At 44.9% G+C, this 16,460-nt stretch overlaps 3 protein-coding genes across 6 annotated transcripts in view; 1 reads left to right on the top strand and 2 right to left on the bottom strand.

Annotated features, from left to right (window-relative positions):
• Positions 1-18: 18 nt before the first annotated feature.
• Positions 19-2,970, top strand: LOC106577691 (G-protein coupled receptor 4). Its single transcript, XM_014156018.3, has 3 exons — positions 19-624; positions 847-1,802; positions 2,092-2,970. Exons 2-3 carry the CDS (start codon positions 1,216-1,218, stop codon positions 2,486-2,488), a joined length of 984 nt encoding a protein of 327 aa, XP_014011493.1. The 5' UTR covers positions 19-624; positions 847-1,215; the 3' UTR covers positions 2,489-2,970.
• Positions 2,971-3,116: 146 nt separating this feature from the next.
• On the bottom strand, positions 3,117-11,877 carry LOC106577689 (prostaglandin D2 receptor 2). The gene is made up of 2 exons (XM_014156015.3): positions 9,634-11,877; positions 3,117-6,851 (listed from the first exon to the last, which is right to left on the bottom strand). Exon 2 carries the CDS (start codon positions 6,784-6,786, stop codon positions 5,611-5,613), a length of 1,176 nt encoding a protein of 391 aa, XP_014011490.1. The 5' UTR covers positions 6,787-6,851; positions 9,634-11,877; the 3' UTR covers positions 3,117-5,610.
• A 137-nt stretch (positions 11,878-12,014) lies between these two features.
• Positions 12,015-16,460, bottom strand: part of LOC106577688 (FMR1 autosomal homolog 1) — a 29,760-nt gene continuing 25,314 nt past the window's right edge. For all 4 annotated transcript variants that reach the window (XM_014156011.3, XM_014156013.3, XM_014156014.3 and 1 more), the window contains exons 13-17: positions 15,777-15,956; positions 15,267-15,467; positions 15,029-15,133; positions 14,771-14,856; positions 12,015-14,682 (exon numbers count right to left, since the gene is read on the bottom strand). In XM_014156011.3, the coding sequence (XP_014011486.1) occupies positions 14,575-14,682; positions 14,771-14,856; positions 15,029-15,133; positions 15,267-15,467; positions 15,777-15,956 (680 nt within the window). In that variant the 3' untranslated portion in view covers positions 12,015-14,574. The remainder of the gene's footprint in view (positions 14,683-14,770; positions 14,857-15,028; positions 15,134-15,266; positions 15,468-15,776; positions 15,957-16,460) is intronic.

Below are 16,460 nucleotides of genomic sequence, written 5' to 3'. Positions count from 1 at the left end.
CTGTTATCTCTGCTTTCTGACACAGAAACACACACACACACACACACACACACACACACACACACACACACACACACACACACACACACACACACACGCACACACACACACACGCGCAGTGAGAGACACCCATTGTTTAAGAGAAGACAAAGGGGAAATATGTCATGTTACAGGATTTTTGTTTCGTAAATGTTTTGCCTTATTTTCCCCAACAAATTGGTCACACATTCATAGATTGTTACAAGAATATCATCCATAAAGCATTTAGAATTTTTCCCTTCTTTCCCTGCACTCATAAAACCCATCTCCTTCTCACTCACTTTTTTTCCTCCTCTAACGGTGAGAGGATGAGGGAGAAAGAGGGAGGAGAGGAGTGAGTGTTTTTGTTCAGGAAAAGAAATGGGTTCTCCTGCGGTTCTCAGGATGTTGCCCTTAAAGCCTGGAAAAAAGTGGGCTTCCTGTCCAGGGTAACAATCAGAGAATAGACAAGGCCCTGAGGATTAAGACGCTGTGTCCCTTCAGCACCAGACACAGTCACTTTGTGTTGCACACTAAGCAGCTGGAGGAAAGAAGAGGTTTGTGGAACGATTTCTACTGCATGGATTTTAGAGCTGTATGGGTGAGGTGAGTGAAAACATTCTCAAAATAAGTTGTTTTCTTGGGCATTTCTTTTCTTCTCTTTTTTATGCTTTAGTTGTATGGGTTTGACTTTTAATCTCATGTTCCAATGCAACTGTTGACATAATTTTAGTGTACAATACTGTACATGCTTGTGTAATGTTCTGATTTAATGTTGTAGAAATGTTGTTATGATGCTCCTATCATCTTCATCCTTCTCCTCCTCAGGTTTTCCACCAGGATTTGAGATCACTGGATCCTTAGCAGAATGAAATTTGTGTGACGGACACCTGCCTCTGGGAGCCAATAGAAACAATATGGACAGATCACGTGCATATGAATTGATAGATTTCATGAATGATTTGGATTAGAAAACTTCCTCTGTCAAGTGCATCTATTTCCACCTTTTCTATCGGAAGTATTGCATTTATGAATGAATTGAATGGATATAAATCCAGAGACTGTCACACCACTGTCTCTCTCTGGGAATATAGATTTGCACCAGAGGGTGAAATAAGCACCTGTGTACTGTAGTACCTGGTTTCTTGTCAAAGGACTTTGAGGGTATCCCCCCTCACCCAGAGACTGTCAGAGACCATGTCCAACAGCAATGACAGCTGCAACCTCCCCCTGAACACTGACACACTTGGTCTCACCTACATCTACAGCCTGGCCTTCTCACTGGGTCTCCCTTGCAACCTGCTGTCCCTCTGGGGACTGTACCAACTGGGCCGGTCCGGCGGGGGTGGCTGTCAGCTGGTCTACATCCTCAACCTGCTGCTCTCTGACCTCCTCCAGCTCCTCACCCTCCCTCTCTGGATCCTCTATCTCCAGGGGGCGCACCGCTGGCCCTACGGCCGCCCCGCCTGCGAGTTCGTGGGCTATGTCTTCTACGTCAACGTCTACGCTAGCGTGGTGTTCCTCTGCATCATCGCACTGGACCGTTGCCTGGCGATAGTACACCCGTTGAGTAGTCGTGGCGTTCGGACGGTGCGGGTGGCGGCGGTATTGGGGGTGGCGGTCTGGACGCTGACCTTTCTATTCTGTTTGGGCGGGCTTCTTCCGTCAGTGTTTGATGCAGAGAGGCTGTTATGTCTGGAGCAGTACCCCGTCAGCCTCAGATATGCTCACTTTAAGATTGCTACGGTTGTCATGGGGTTCCTGCTGCCCTGTGGTATACTGGGGTGAGTGGGAAACTGAGTATGAAGTATGCTTGGCTGACATGTATGTGTGATTGCATAAAAAAATGGAGGAGTGTGGCCTGCACTCTGCATCTACATGTGTCCGTCGATAATGCTTTGATAAATATGAAGTGAACACTATTAACAACTTTATATTAACATGTTGTCACATTACATGCAAAAGGATGTGTCAATGAGAGGAGTCTTGTTAAAAAGTCACATCTAACACGTTTATCTGACATGACCTTTGACCTTGGCCTCTGTATCTCTCTCCCGAACCCTCCCCTCACAGCTACACTTCCGCCCGCATAGGCGTGACTCTCCAACACTCGCCATCCGTCTCCGACCAGGGCCGTCACAAAATCACAGGCATCCTCGTTGTCATCACCGTCATCTTCATCGTCGTCTTCGGACCCTACCACCTCGTCGGGGGGTACCGTTTCGTCTCCTTGCTCCTCATAGATGACCCCTGTGAGTTGGAGCGGTCCATCTTCCTGTGTTACCGGCTGTGCTACGGCCTGACGAGCCTCAACACCCTGCTGGACCCTCTGTTTTACATATTCCTGTGTCATGACACCCGTCTGGAGCTCCGCAGGTCACTGACACCATGTCTGGGACAGGGGCACACAGCCCCCAAACAGGTCAGACTCAGTCTCAGAGAGCATCCTGATCAGAGCGACAGTGTGTAGAGAGACTGGATTGGACACATTTTTGAGTTTCCTGTTCCTTTGACTCTGAGGAAAGAATAATCTGGATAAACTGTATTATGTTACATGTTTCTTGTTCTTTGATGGTCCTGAAGTGGAGAGGAGAGGACACATTTTGTGGTGACACCAGCCATACACTACAATGCAGTGTTTTCATAGACTTGCTCAAGGAACTGAGTCCACTGGTTTGGCTGCTGAGAAATGGTGATGGAAAAAAGCAGCGATTATGCCACCTAGTGGGGAGAGCATGTATGCTGTTGGCTGACATAGGAAATGGTGTTCCATCTACTTTACCTTTCTGCTGAGTCTTCTCTACCTTCTAATGCACTGCAATAGCTGCCTCAGTTAATACAGCCATATGAATGCAAGTCATGGGATATGAATGACTATCAGTGGATATCAACAATAATGTCAAATATGTCTTGATTATTTGCTTATTGTATTAAATAAAGTCATTTTACATACCTTATTTATTCATTTGTATGAGAAACTCCAAAATATCTTTCTAAAAGAGCTTATCATAACCAGACATACTAAACATACATCAGACACTAAAACATATTAACAAACACATACTCCAGAGACTAAAACAGACAGTCAGTCTTTATGTGCCATTTACTGAGGAGTGGCTTCCGTCGGCCACTCTACCATAAAGGCCTAATTGGTTGAGTGCTGCAGAGATGGCTGTCCTTCTGGAAGGTTGTCCCATCTCCACAGAGGAACTCTGGAGCTCTGTCAGAGTGACCATTGGGTTCTTGGTCACCTTCCTGACCAAGGCCCTTCACCCCCGATTGCTCAGGTTGGCCGGGCTGTGTTCTTGGGGACCTTTTAATGCTGCAGACATTTTTTGGTACGCTTCCCCAGATCTGTGCCTTGACGCAGTCCTGTCTCGGCCCCCTATAGGGAATTCCTTCAACCTCATGGCTTGGTTTTTGCTCTGACATGCACTGTCAATTGTGGGACCTTATATAGACAGGCGTGTGCCTTTCAAAATCATGTCCAATCAATTGAATTTACCACAATGTACTCCAATGAAGTGGTAGAAACATCTCAAGGATGATCAATGGAAACAGGATGCAACTGAGCTCAATTTCAAGTTTCATAGGAAATACTTATGTAAAAAAGTTCTGTTTTTTTTATATTCAATACATTTGCCCAAAATTCTACAAACCTGTTCTTGCCTTGTCATTATGGGGTAAGGTGTGTAGATTCCTGAGGATTTGTTTTATTTAATCCATTTTAGAATAAGGCTGTAATGTAACAAAATGTGGAAAAAGTCAAAGGGTCTGAATACTTTCTAAAGGCACCGTAGAGACTTACAATGGGGATCTAGCTCAATTTGGGCACCTCTCAAGGTACAGATACGCAGGTCTTTAGGATAAATTTCACAAGACCTGAAAAAAAAGAAAACTTGGTTTTATCAACATTTAGCACTAATTTAAGATCGGTGAGCGATTCTTGAATTGAATCAAATCCGAGGGTCGTGAACGGCCTGCTGCACTGATGGGGCACATGAATAAATAACGAATCCTCATAGAGATGTAAGCCCGTTATTATTATTATTCAGGGACAAACATTATTAATGTAAATAGTGAACTGTAAAAGGCATAGTATTGAGCCTTGTGGCACTCCTTGGTTATGTTAAAAAAAAAAATAGACTGAACTCCATCAGCATATAGACACTGAGTGTACAAGACATTACAAACACCGGCTCTTTCCATGCCAGCCTACCAGGTGAATCCAGGTGAAAGCTATGATCCCTTATTGATGTCACTTGTTAAATCCACTTCAATCAGTGTAGATGAAGAGGAGGAGACAGGCTAAAGAAAGACTTTTAAGCCTTGACACAATTGAAACATGGATTGTGTATATGTGCCAATCAAAGGGTGAATAGGCAAAAGAAAAGACTTCAGTGCCTTTGAATGGAGTATCGTAGTAGGTGCCAGGCACACCGGTTTGTGTCAAGAACTGCAACACTGATGGGGTTTTCATGCTCAACAGTTTCTTGTGTGTATCAAGAATAGTCCACCACCCAAAGGACATCCAGCCAACTTGACACAACTGTGGGAAGCATTGGAGTCAACATGGGCCAGCATTCCTGTGGTACGCTTTTAACACCTTGTAGAATCCATCCCCCAACGAATTGAGGCTGTCTGAGGGCAAAAGAGCGTGCAAATCAATATTAGGAAGGTGTTCCTAATGTTTTGTACACTCAGTGTACATTTACTTCTGTCGTGCAGATCATTTTTGAACCAGCTACAGGCCAGTTGGTCTATACCAATTTCGGATAGCCTCCGTAGCAGGAGTGCATGACCGACCATATCGAATGCTTTCGACAGATCAATATAAAGGGCAGTGCAGTGCTGTTTCCTATCTATTGCGTTAACCATATAAAGCAGCCAAGATGGTGATCTGTCCTGGCCTAAAGCCTGACTGGTGAGCATTCAGAATACATTTTCCATCTAAAAAAGGACAGCAGCTGAGAATTTACAGAGACTTCTAATATCTTCGCTAGACATGAAAGTTTTGAGATTGGGTGATAATTACGAAGATAGCAGGGATCACCACCTTTGTGGAGTGGGATATCAAGGGCCACCTTCCACACCTTAGGAATAATACCCAAGAGAATGGATAAATAAAAAATATGTGTCAAGGGTTCCACAATCATATGTACAGCAAGTTGTAGAAGACATGGGTCAAGCATGTCTGCCCCAGTGGACTTTTACCATCAATAACTAAGAGAGTCCAGAATTTCCTTAGTAGTGACTTGCCGAAGCGAGACCAGTGGGTCACCATTTACATTAGCAGGCAAGTCTGCAACTGAACAGGGGTGCATCAGAGCCAACTTGGAATGGGTACCGTAAAAAAGCAACAAGCAAATATAAAAGCATACTAGCACATTGCTGAGCCTTTGGTTTAACACTACTGAAACCATTGCAAAACACACAAGATATATCCCTCAATCCTTCTGGGTGTATGCTGTACATAACACGGATTCAAAATGCAATGATTTCTAAACGGATCATTATGTATCCCACTGTTGCAGAACCTAGACGCGAACCTGGCTTTGGCACCGGAACCTTCATTGACACAACACCTCCTTCTCAGTTAGCAGGGTGTGGTTCCTTCGTCTTCTGTGCCGTCTCCTCCTCCGCCCTAGAGTCTCTTCCTCTCAGGCTGGGGACATTCTTGAGGGACCTCCTCCCCCTCAGCAGCAGCTCTGAGGTACTGATGGAAGATCTCTGCGTGCTTTGTCGCCGTGACCACTCCCCTAGGTCCTCCGCCAGCACGCTCTCCATTACTGCCGCAAGGGACTGCCTGATCTTATGGCACAGGTCCGGGCAGCTGAACACATAGAGGATGGGGTTTAGCACACTGTTGAGGAAGGCTAGGCTGGCGGTGGGGGGCAGGCCGCTGGCCACGAGGCCCCGGAGGGAGGGTCTATACTGAGCTACAGCCTCCAGGACACTGAAGACGTGGTATGGAGCCCAGCAGACCACAAAGCTCATCAACACCGCTACCACTAGCCGAACGAAGCGGAAAGGGTGCCGGTTGCGGCCACGACGCGCGATACTAATGGTCACTGACACATAGCTCCACACAATGACCACCAGGGGAAGAATGAAGGCCAGGAGGAGCTTAGCGAAGGCCAGGGCATCCTGGCGTGCCTCACACAGCTCTTTTAGGTCAAACTTCCTAACAGGGAGATACTGGGCGTAGTTATAGTAACACATGACCCGCCCGTCATGCCGATGAATAGTATCCCGGAACAGGTAGTACGGTACCGTACAGAGCACAGCCAGGGCCCAGATGATTCCACATACCCTGCCGACCAGCCGCACATTCCTCCGGTTGTGGACCCAGACGGGCTTGTGAACCACCAGACAGCGGTCTAGAGAGATGGCCGCCAGCAGGAAGGCGCTGACGAACATGTTGAGGAAGAAGACGGAGGAGTGGAGTTTGCAGAAGGTGGTGCCCAGGGTCCAGGTGCCTCCGCGGGCCAGGAAGATGGTGAAGAAGGGGAGTGACGCCGTGGCCAGGAGGTCCGAGGCAGCCAGGTTGAGAATCCACACGCTGATGACGGTACGGCGGACACGGAAACCCACGACCCCCAGGATGAGGATGTTCTCCAGGATGCCGAAGGCGGAGACCAGGCCGTGGAGACACACCGTGGCCAGGCTCAGAGCCCCCACCTCAGCCGAGGAGTTGGAGGGTACGCTGGCGTTCACCATGGCCTGGATGAGAGGGCAGTAGCCGGGGCTGCTGCTAGAGTTGGTCATCTTGACAGTTGAGATTCTGCTTCTGACACTTTGTCCACTTTGGCTCTGAATTCCTGTGTACAACACTGCAAAGAAACAAGGCAAAGAGGCATTACGAATTAGGACTCTACTCATTCCGTATCTTGGAAATTCAGAGTTACAGCATGATTGAAATTTAAGAGAATATTCCATCAACGTTACACCAAACATACACAGAACATGGTTGTCGTGTTCTCAGAATATAAAATATGAATGTTCTAGACATGTTTCATGAGAATGTTGCAAAAACATTCCTTTGTATCAGTTGTCAGGAGATCGCCTGATCATCAAGCTTTGATTATTTGAATTAGCTGTGTAGCGCTAGGGCAAAAAACTAAATGTCCACCCAGGTGGGACCCCAGGACCGAGTTTGGGAAACCCTGAGTTAAGGGAACATTCTACTGTATATACGTTAGCAATAACCTTCAGAGAACATTCTTAGCATGCCTCTACTTCTCTGCCTCGCTTCCTGACGCTTTAATACATCGTAAAAGCCATCTCCAAAGTGGCAATTGTTTTTTATTATTAGCCATGGTGGTTTCTGTCTAACATGACTGAAATGTCAAGTTTGCCTGAAAAATTTCAACTGCCACTACCATCTCAAGTTGTTAAGAGCGTGAGATGGCTTATCTCTCCACATCCTCCGTGCAAGTTTGCCTTGTCTATACATGTGAAAGCCATTGCACAAATAGACAACTTCTGTTCTAGCTCTTTGCTAGTCTCCTAATACAGAACGTTGTGTTTGTGTTGATGGAAATGTACCCTATAGTAGGGGAGAGTGGGGTAAGTTGAGGTTTTTTACATTCAGCATCACTCTGTCAGGGGAAATAAAGATATCTACATATATTTCAGGATGTTGTGTATTCATGGGAATAATCAGAATTCATGTAAACATAAGTTAAATTGAGCTGTGGGTAAGTTAAGCCACCTACAAATTCCTTTTAAAACCCTGTCTATCTTTATTTTCCAAACACAATTCAACACAATCACTTTGTCTTTTAAAGGGATACTTTGAAATGTTGGCAAGGAGGCCATTTAACTCATGGATACCATTCCCATGTCAGGTATGAAGTTGCTAGCAGATACGCATGCGGTTTGCAGTATGCCTTCAACATATTTTAAGCATTTTTAAACACAGGCTTAACACCTAACAAACACTTTGTACTTATTTTTATTTTTTTACACTTCTAACATAGACTAGGCCCTGTTGTTACCTCATATCCCAGCGATAATTAATTGCATTACGCCTGGGAAGAAAATAATTGCTCAACCATTGGCTCAACTTACCCCAAGGCAAACATTTGGACTTTACAGTGCCTTCGGAAAGTATTCAGATCCCTTGACGTTTTCCATATTTGTTTTGTTACAGCCAGGTGTTTTATTTATTTATTTCACCTTTATTTAACCAGGTAGGCAAGTTGAGAACAAGTTCTCATTTACAATTGCGACCTGGCCAAGATAAAGCAAAGCAGTTCAACACATACAACAACACAGAGTTACACATGGAGTAAAACAAACATACAGTCAATAATACAGTAGAAAAATAAGTCTACAATGTGAGCAAATGAGGTGAGATAAGGGCGGTGAAGGCAAAAAAGGCCATGGTGGCAAAGTAAATACAATATAGCAAGTAAAACACTGGAATGGTAGATTTGTTGTGGAAGAAAGTGCAAGGTAAAAATATAAATAATGGGGTGCAAAGGAGCAAAATAAATAAATAAATACAGTAGGGGAAGAGGTAGTTGTTTGGGCTAAATTATAGATGGGCTATGTACAGGTGCAGTGATATGTGAGCTGCTCTGACAGCTGGTGCTTAAAGCTAGTGAGGGAGATAAGTGTTTCCAGTTTCAGAGATTTTTGTAGTTCGTTCCAGTCATTGGCAGCAGAGAACTGGAAGGAGAGACGGCCAAAGGAGGAATTGGCTTTGGGGGTGACCAGAGAGATATACCTGCTGGAGCGCGTGCTACAGGTGGGTGCTGCTATGGTGACCAGTGAGCGCAGATAAGGGGGGACTTTACCTAGCAGGGTCTTGTAGATGACCTGGAGCCAGTGGGTTTGGCGACGAGTATGAAGCGAGGGCCAGCCAACGAGAGCGTACAGGTCGCAGTGGTGTGACAAGCTTGTAGCATCATACCCAAGAAGACTTGATGCTGTAATAACTGCCAAAGGTGCTTCAACAAAGTACTGAGTAAAGAGTGATATTTCAGTTTTATTTTATTTTTTAATTTACAAAAAAACAGTTTTTGCTTTATCACTATGGGGTATTGTGTGTAGATTGATGAGGATTTAAAAAAAAACTTTCTTAGAGTAAGGCTGTAACCTAACAAAATGTGGAAAAAGTCAAGGGGTCTGATACTTTTCAAAGGCACTGTATTAGCCCACACAGCTACAAGGATGCTAGGTTTAGGACTTCATATTGAAGCTTAGAGAGAGCCCAACGGATCTATAGAACAATCAGAACATTATCTACTTTGGTTAGATACAAGCATCACATAACTTCTAATAAATTCATTTGACTTGTTGAAAATCCGTTTTTTTGGACCTAACTAGCTAACTGCTTCTTCCTCCACAGACTCCGTGAAATGATAACCTCTTTCTAAATACTTGGTCAAACGACACATTTTGGTTTCCGAGAAGCAAGGGTGGCTCAACTTTCCTATCTAAAATTACATGACAGCTTTTTTGTAAGCCTACATTTCTCAGTTAAAGTGAAAAATACAGAGCCAAAACTTAGAGTAATTTATTCTGGATCTCATCTGTTTGTAGTGCACATACAAAATGTTTCTAAATTCCAAAATAGTTTTGAATAGATTACAAATAAAAACGCACCTTAACTGAGAATTTTCTCTCCACTGCTGAGTCCACGTTGGGAGACTTGTTGCACTGGTTGTGATCAGTGTAGTTATGATTGGTGGGTATTCAAGCACACTGACACGCCTGCAGTTACACCCACGAGTCAGTTGAACTGGGGATGAAAAGCATTTGACAGATTAAAGATAAGTTTATCTCGCCTTGTTAATACACTGACTACTGATTATTGGTGATATAGCCGAGGAAGAACTTTCAGAAAAAACAAATTAAAAGGACCTCAACCTAACCCAAAATGTGTAAAAACATTTTTTTTAAAGTGGACCTGGGGAAAAAGCAGTTTGTATCGTCATTCCTTAATGCAATCTTATGGTTTTGATACGCGCTGCGACTCTTTTGATGCAATATATTTCTCTCTCTCACACACACAAGCTGTTTCTTTGCAGTGCTGATTAAGAGATTGCTGACGACCACAAAAATATGCTCGAATACCACACTCAGCTGTGGAAACTTCAGATGTGAGTGAACCATTGCTTAATTCATCAACAAGTGAGAAAGCATCCAGTCACACAACATTCACACAAAATAACTACTCTTTACTCAACCCGTTTCCACTTGCATGCATGGTATGTATGGCAAAGCATCATTGACAGTAAAACAATAATCCAAGCACAACAATTGCATCACTAATTAGACTTGCTTCAGTGACAGGTTCTGTAGAACAGGAAATTCAAAGTCCTCTTGGGCAAGATATGTGATGTGCCATTGTCCATCGGCAGTTTATTGCCTGCAGTTCTAAAAATGGGTAGGCGATCTTTGCATAGGGAATGCAAATGATTCCACTCAACATAGGCTTTTGGTACTAAGGCACAGCAACATAAAACATTTCAAATGATATCTCAAAGGAAATCTTATTTAGTGACTGTTGGAAATATATTCTGTTCTCACAGACTGATAAGGGCCTAGTTAGAATACTATTCAGGTGTTTCCAGAAACAGACTGGCCATAGTGCTAATAATGGGCCAGTATGGGAACCTCAAGGAGAAAAATGGGCTGGTGTGTTAGTAATGCCTGGGCCTATTTGTCTGGGGATCCCAATCCATACCTAGGTATTGCAGAACACCAACCTGGTCATAGAGCAATTCGTATGATTCTGTACGTAAATCCAAGACACTGTATTTAGTATGATACGTTACAGGGTTAAGGTTAGAGGAAGGATTGTCCGTGACAACATTCGAACTCACAACCTTTGAGTTGCTAGACATTCATGTTATACAAAGTGCACTAGTTTTGACCAGAGCAATAGGGTGACATTTGGGATGTAGCTCTACAGTCCACACTGATCTGTGGGTTACAACAGCGTACTTTCAGTCCTGTCCATCAGATCCTGTGCCACCCATTTGTATCAATGTTTATCCTATCAGTTTAGATTCACAATTTATACACATATTAACGACAACTACGTTAAAATGTCAAAGCCTAGCAGCTGATGTTTTTCAAACGGGTGTACGGACTGACTGCAAAATGTGTTGAGACAGTGGTGTACCTCTTCCTTCCTCTGAGAGCCTCAGATAAACTGTCGAAACTCATTCTATTATGAACAGGTTTACCCTTGAAATGTACACTTGCCCCCTGGTGGACTAATTGCAGTCTGCCACCTAACTGCTTTAAAACAAAACGTATAGGAGGTAGTGTGTAACACACAACCTACTTTACTCAAATCTGGGACAGACATTTTCAACCTTCGGACTAGACAAAGTTTCATGAATAATTATACCTGACAATTATCTGCACACACCTGGACCAGGTGTAAATCAGTCCCTGATAAGACGGGAACAAAAATATGCAGTGGAACTGGCTTCAATGTCCAGAGCGGCATTTGAGGCATATAGGGAATAAGGTGCAATTTGAGACCCAGGGTGCCCTGCTGCCTCTGGATCAGCCATGAGTCACTCTAGAACAGGGCTCTCCAACCCTGTTCCTGGACCACTATCCTTCTGTAGGTTTTCAATCCAAACCCAGTTGGAAGTAACCTGGTTCCGCTTATAAACAGGCTAATTATTAGAATCAGGTGCACTAGATTAGGGTTTCAGCCTAATGTACAGAATGGTAGCCCTTCAGGAACAAGGTTGGAGAGCACTGAACTAGACAGCTAAATGCCCAGTGACAATATTAGGAGGACTGAAAAGAGGGTTTAGCTCTGTGCGTTTGTAGAAACATTATCAGCGTAGGCTGCAGTAATAGACAAATGTAGAATTTTAAAAGGTTGGAATTAATCTAGACTATTCAATCTATATTACCATCATCAGATGAGTGATAACAGTCAATACTTGGTTATCAGTAGGGGAGGTTTGTATTTCAGAGACTCCTGATTTAGCCAAAGGGACAAATACATAAAAATGTATCAAACAATGAAAAGTCCTTTATTGCCATCAGAACATGAGTGAGAAGACCAGAGACAACCTGACACAGAGTGAAGAGTTGACAGTACCTAAACAGTACTACTAGCATACACACAAACACACGTCAACATTCTTCCCAACCAGAAAGACACAGGGATACAGGGAGCCAAAAGAGGGAGATACAGTAGACACGAGTGAGGTATACGTTTCACACAAACAATACATTAAGTGCTCAAATCGGTCTCTTAATCCCACATGCAGGCATGCACAACTGAATTCATTATTTGAAATAATCAGTGCTCTGCTCTCATACCATGACACAGAAGCAGACAGTTTAACCAAAAGGGGGTCAACACAATCCGGGTGATTTTAATTCAGTAAACACACATCCCAATTTAACCCACTCAATACTTGTGGCTTTGAGAACACTGATGTTCCAGGTTTGTGTTTAAAACGTATTGTAATACTTAAGAGTAAGAAATGGGGCTTATTCTATTCTCAGTCATAACAGTAAAAAGGCAGCCATCTTGTGGGTCAATGAGTGGTGGAAAGGTAGTCAGAGAAGCCACTACAGTACTAAAGTGTCTAAGGCAGGGCTCTCCAACCCTAGTTCTGGAGAGCAACAGTCTGGTAGGAGCAAAAGCCTGCCTACAGGATGGTAGCTCTCCAGGAACAATGTTTGAGAGCCCTGCTCCAAGGTATGGATTCTTAAACACATTCCATGTGGACATAAGCAGCAGTTCTAGTAGTGGATGAAGTAATGATGAAACTGAAACGTGACCCTCTCCCTCATGCAAAGCTACTGCTAAATGATCATGCAAATTGGCTTGTTTATCGATTTAGAAAAATAGAGCGCAAACTCAGACAGAAGAAATCAATCAGTTCATCTCAGACAGTTGTTGATTTCACTTCCATTTTATTTCACATTTTCTATGATGTGGAAAGAACAAAAGTAGTTGAGAGAGGTAACCAAGACGACAGTAACAACATGAGCCCACAAGCCAATAAGAGTTTCTGGGTCTCCTCCCTCACACCCCTCGCCCGCCACCTTTTAAGAACAGGACAACCACCTTGCTTATAGTTAGTTAATCTCAAAAACACTCACGTCTCCTCCGACCATAACGTGGGGTAACCACACTGACTGCACCCCACCGCCCGTGACTGAATTGCAACAGTGTCGTGTTGCGGTTGCAGTTTGTGCATCTGTGTGTACAGTGCGTGTGTATGGCTCTACTGATCTCTTTTGAAGCTGCGCTCGTCACACAGTCAGTCTCCTCTCCCCCCCACGCCACACAGACCCTCTAGAAGGGTGAAACAACGTGGCCAGCCTACCTCCCTCCATCTCGTGGTCACCGTGGCGTGTGCGTTGGGACTCCCATGCTGCGGTTCACCCAGGCGTTTTTAGTGTGGCTGGGAGCTACAGTGCCATGTTACCCTACCTCCCTATTCCACACAGCCAGTAGGCCCGGAGAAAGAGGCACTGAAGTTTTGTTTACAGTCTAAATCCATCGACATATCAAGTACTCAATCTATTTCCTTGTCTGTCAGTCTGAAAGGCTGTGTGTAGGACCAGCCCTGGACACGAGCGTCAAGCAAGGGAGAGGGGAAGTGACACAACACCTCTTCCTATCCTCCCAGCCAATAGTGGCCTCACCTGCCATTGTGAACTCACCACTGACCCAGGGTTGCCAGCTCTCAACTGTGCACACGTACAAAAACACACACACAGCCCAAACGCTGTCCAGTCCACTCTTAGGGAGGACAAGCGCCTTGAATTTCTCGTTTGGCACCAGACTCTCTGGCCAGTCATTCGTTCCCTCGTTCTTTTCTGTATTACCACAGTTAATACCTCTGCAATCATTTAACTCCCCCTTCCCTCGCTACTGGTCTGTTCTCTTCTCAAAGAAAAAACCCTTTCCTATGAAACAAAAACAAACTCGTTTTTTTTTTTTTTTTTCAAATTCAAGGCACAATGTCTATCAATAATCACATCTGTTTGACTTTCTGTCCATCATCACCAACTGACATTTAGGCCAGGGTACGTAATGTAACACTCCTGACACTTGTTCTTCACCTCTTGGACTCATCCGCCCATCCCTCCTATCCTCCAGCTAGCATCATCTATCCTCCGGACCTTTTAAGACTGGTAAAAGACGTCTGTTTGAATGGGAGAGCGGCCAAAAGTCCAAACCAGTGATAACATCAAAATAAAACAAAAACTTGCAAAAAAAATAAAAAATAAAGTCCCGTCCTGTTTGTGTTATTTCTTTAAAAATCAAGTCGTATCCACCAGCTATTTCCTGGCAAGCTAGTTGTTTTTTTATTTAAATAAGCACTAAGTACTGATAGATAGGATAACATACACCATTACTTGTGTTTTTAAGATGCTTTTGTCGTTTTATGTACTTTCTCTCCCCCCTCTCTCTCATAGTAGTATGAATCTGGTATTTTGTCGTTTTTCACTCATCTGTTTTAAGGTTTAAGTAAATGCAAGCAGGGACAGAGTTTGCCATGAAGTCTTGCTCTAGACGTGGGTATTTAGGGGGCGAGGCCTAGTCCTCTACGAGACGCCGTTGACAAGGGTCTCGCTGGGTGTGGCCATGCCGTTGCTAGGGGAACGCTTGGAGGGGGCCATGTGCTCTTCCCTCTTGGCACTGCTCCCGTTCTCCTGAGGAAGGAGAGCAGGGGATGGAAAGGGTCAGTTTAACAGTTTCACTAAAAGCTGACATCGTGTGTGTGCGCGTGCACGCACATACCTTGAGCTCGGGAGCAGCGAGTGTTTCCTGGGGAAGGGTCTGTCGGCTCTGGGACTCGGCGCGGGAGATGTAGTCTGCCACGGTCACTGCAGAACCAAACAACCCAGAGAACAGTGATGTAACCAGGGGATCCAGTACAATGACAACCCCAGCGCTACACAGTGAGGGGATCAGACTAAGGAAGGACAGGGTAGAGAATAGAAAACTATCCAAGGTCCAGACTGACAACATGGAGGGACGGTCTGACACACTACTCACCCTCAACTGGCAGTCTGTCACAGCTGGCAGATCCTCCCTCTGGGTGGTTGCCGCGGTTACGGCGACGGCGGCTCCTGTTGCGGCGCTGGGGTCTGCCCTGCTCATCTGGTGAAAAAAAAAATATATATATATATATAAAAAGAGACAGGAAGTCTGAGAAAATAAACGTTATACTTCAACCTAGTCTCACAGCATGGCCATCTGGCGTTCTACAAAATTAACTCTCCAGGCCTCCTACCCAGTCCATTCTCGTTGGGTCCGGCCTGGCTGTCTGACTCTGTGGCAGCGGCATCCATCACACTGGGCTCCTGGTCATTGCGGCGACGGCGAGAGCGTCTCCTGAGGTCTACCTCTCCCACCCCCTCGCTGGCATCTGTGTCACCCTGCTCACTCTCACCCTCCAGCAGGGAGAACGGGTTGCTGTCAGGGTCCCTCAGCACTGGACAGGGGAAAGAAAGAGGGAATGTGAGAGAGATGGCGAGATGAGGCCTACAATATCAAACTGCACCACCTTCCAGTTATGAGAAACAACTAGACCATGGGATTTGACCTGGAAGATGCCTGTATCACCCAGGTCCTATTCATTAGGGCTAACTGTAGAAAAACAATTTGCTACGGAATACGCAAACGAGCGTTTCTCATTGGAAAAGTTCAGGCAGGACTTCCCTAATTCCGTTAGTTTTCTTCCATTTGGTGCTTAATGAATACAACCCAGAACCCTAGCTTGGACTACAACCCTGTGTTGTACCGGAGCTGATTGAGTTGGAAGATCGTGAGGCTGGTCCTCCGCGACCCCGTCCGGTGTTGGATCCACGGCCCCTGCCACCCCGGCGGGAGCCCCGCTCATCTCCACCCACGCCCCGAGGCCGCTGGTCACGCTCATTGAGGTCCTCAGACTCAGAGGCGTTGGACTGCTCAGAGTTGGTACCTGTAACACATAGACAGAAACATACAGCATAAAAACAATGGTATAGAACAAGGGATGAGCAAAAACAGAGGATAAAGAGAAGAGGAAAGAGGAAGATGTGGGGGGGATGGGGTCTATGTCAGATAGAGGGTGCTTATATTTGTCCTGTTTCACACATGTACAAGTGTGTAACCTGTACAGTGTGTGGTGTAAAATGGAGGATTTTTTTTTGTATATATTCCACTCAGCCAGGGATCAGTCATTATTGACAGCGACCCTGGAGCAATTAGGGTTAAGATCCTTGCTCAAGGGCAGATCGACCGACTTTTCATCCTAGTCGGCTCGGGGATTACTAGTCCAACGCTCTGAACGCTGTTACCTGCCACCATACGTGGGATGTTCTACTGGTTGTCTAAGTATGTACTAGTCAACTCATCAACAAACCCATGAGAAAGGGTGTTCTCCTAGTAGAGTCAGACTGGTTGGTGTTCACTGTAGCAAAGCTCAAAATTTAACCAGATCATC

The sequence above is a fragment of the Salmo salar genome, chromosome 18 (genome assembly GCF_965601325.2).
Source record: "Salmo salar chromosome 18, fSalSal1, whole genome shotgun sequence".
Classification (NCBI taxonomy): domain Eukaryota; kingdom Metazoa; phylum Chordata; class Actinopteri; order Salmoniformes; family Salmonidae; genus Salmo; species Salmo salar.
Note: the sequence above shows the minus strand (reverse complement) of the source record. Positions and strands in the feature narration are given on the sequence as shown.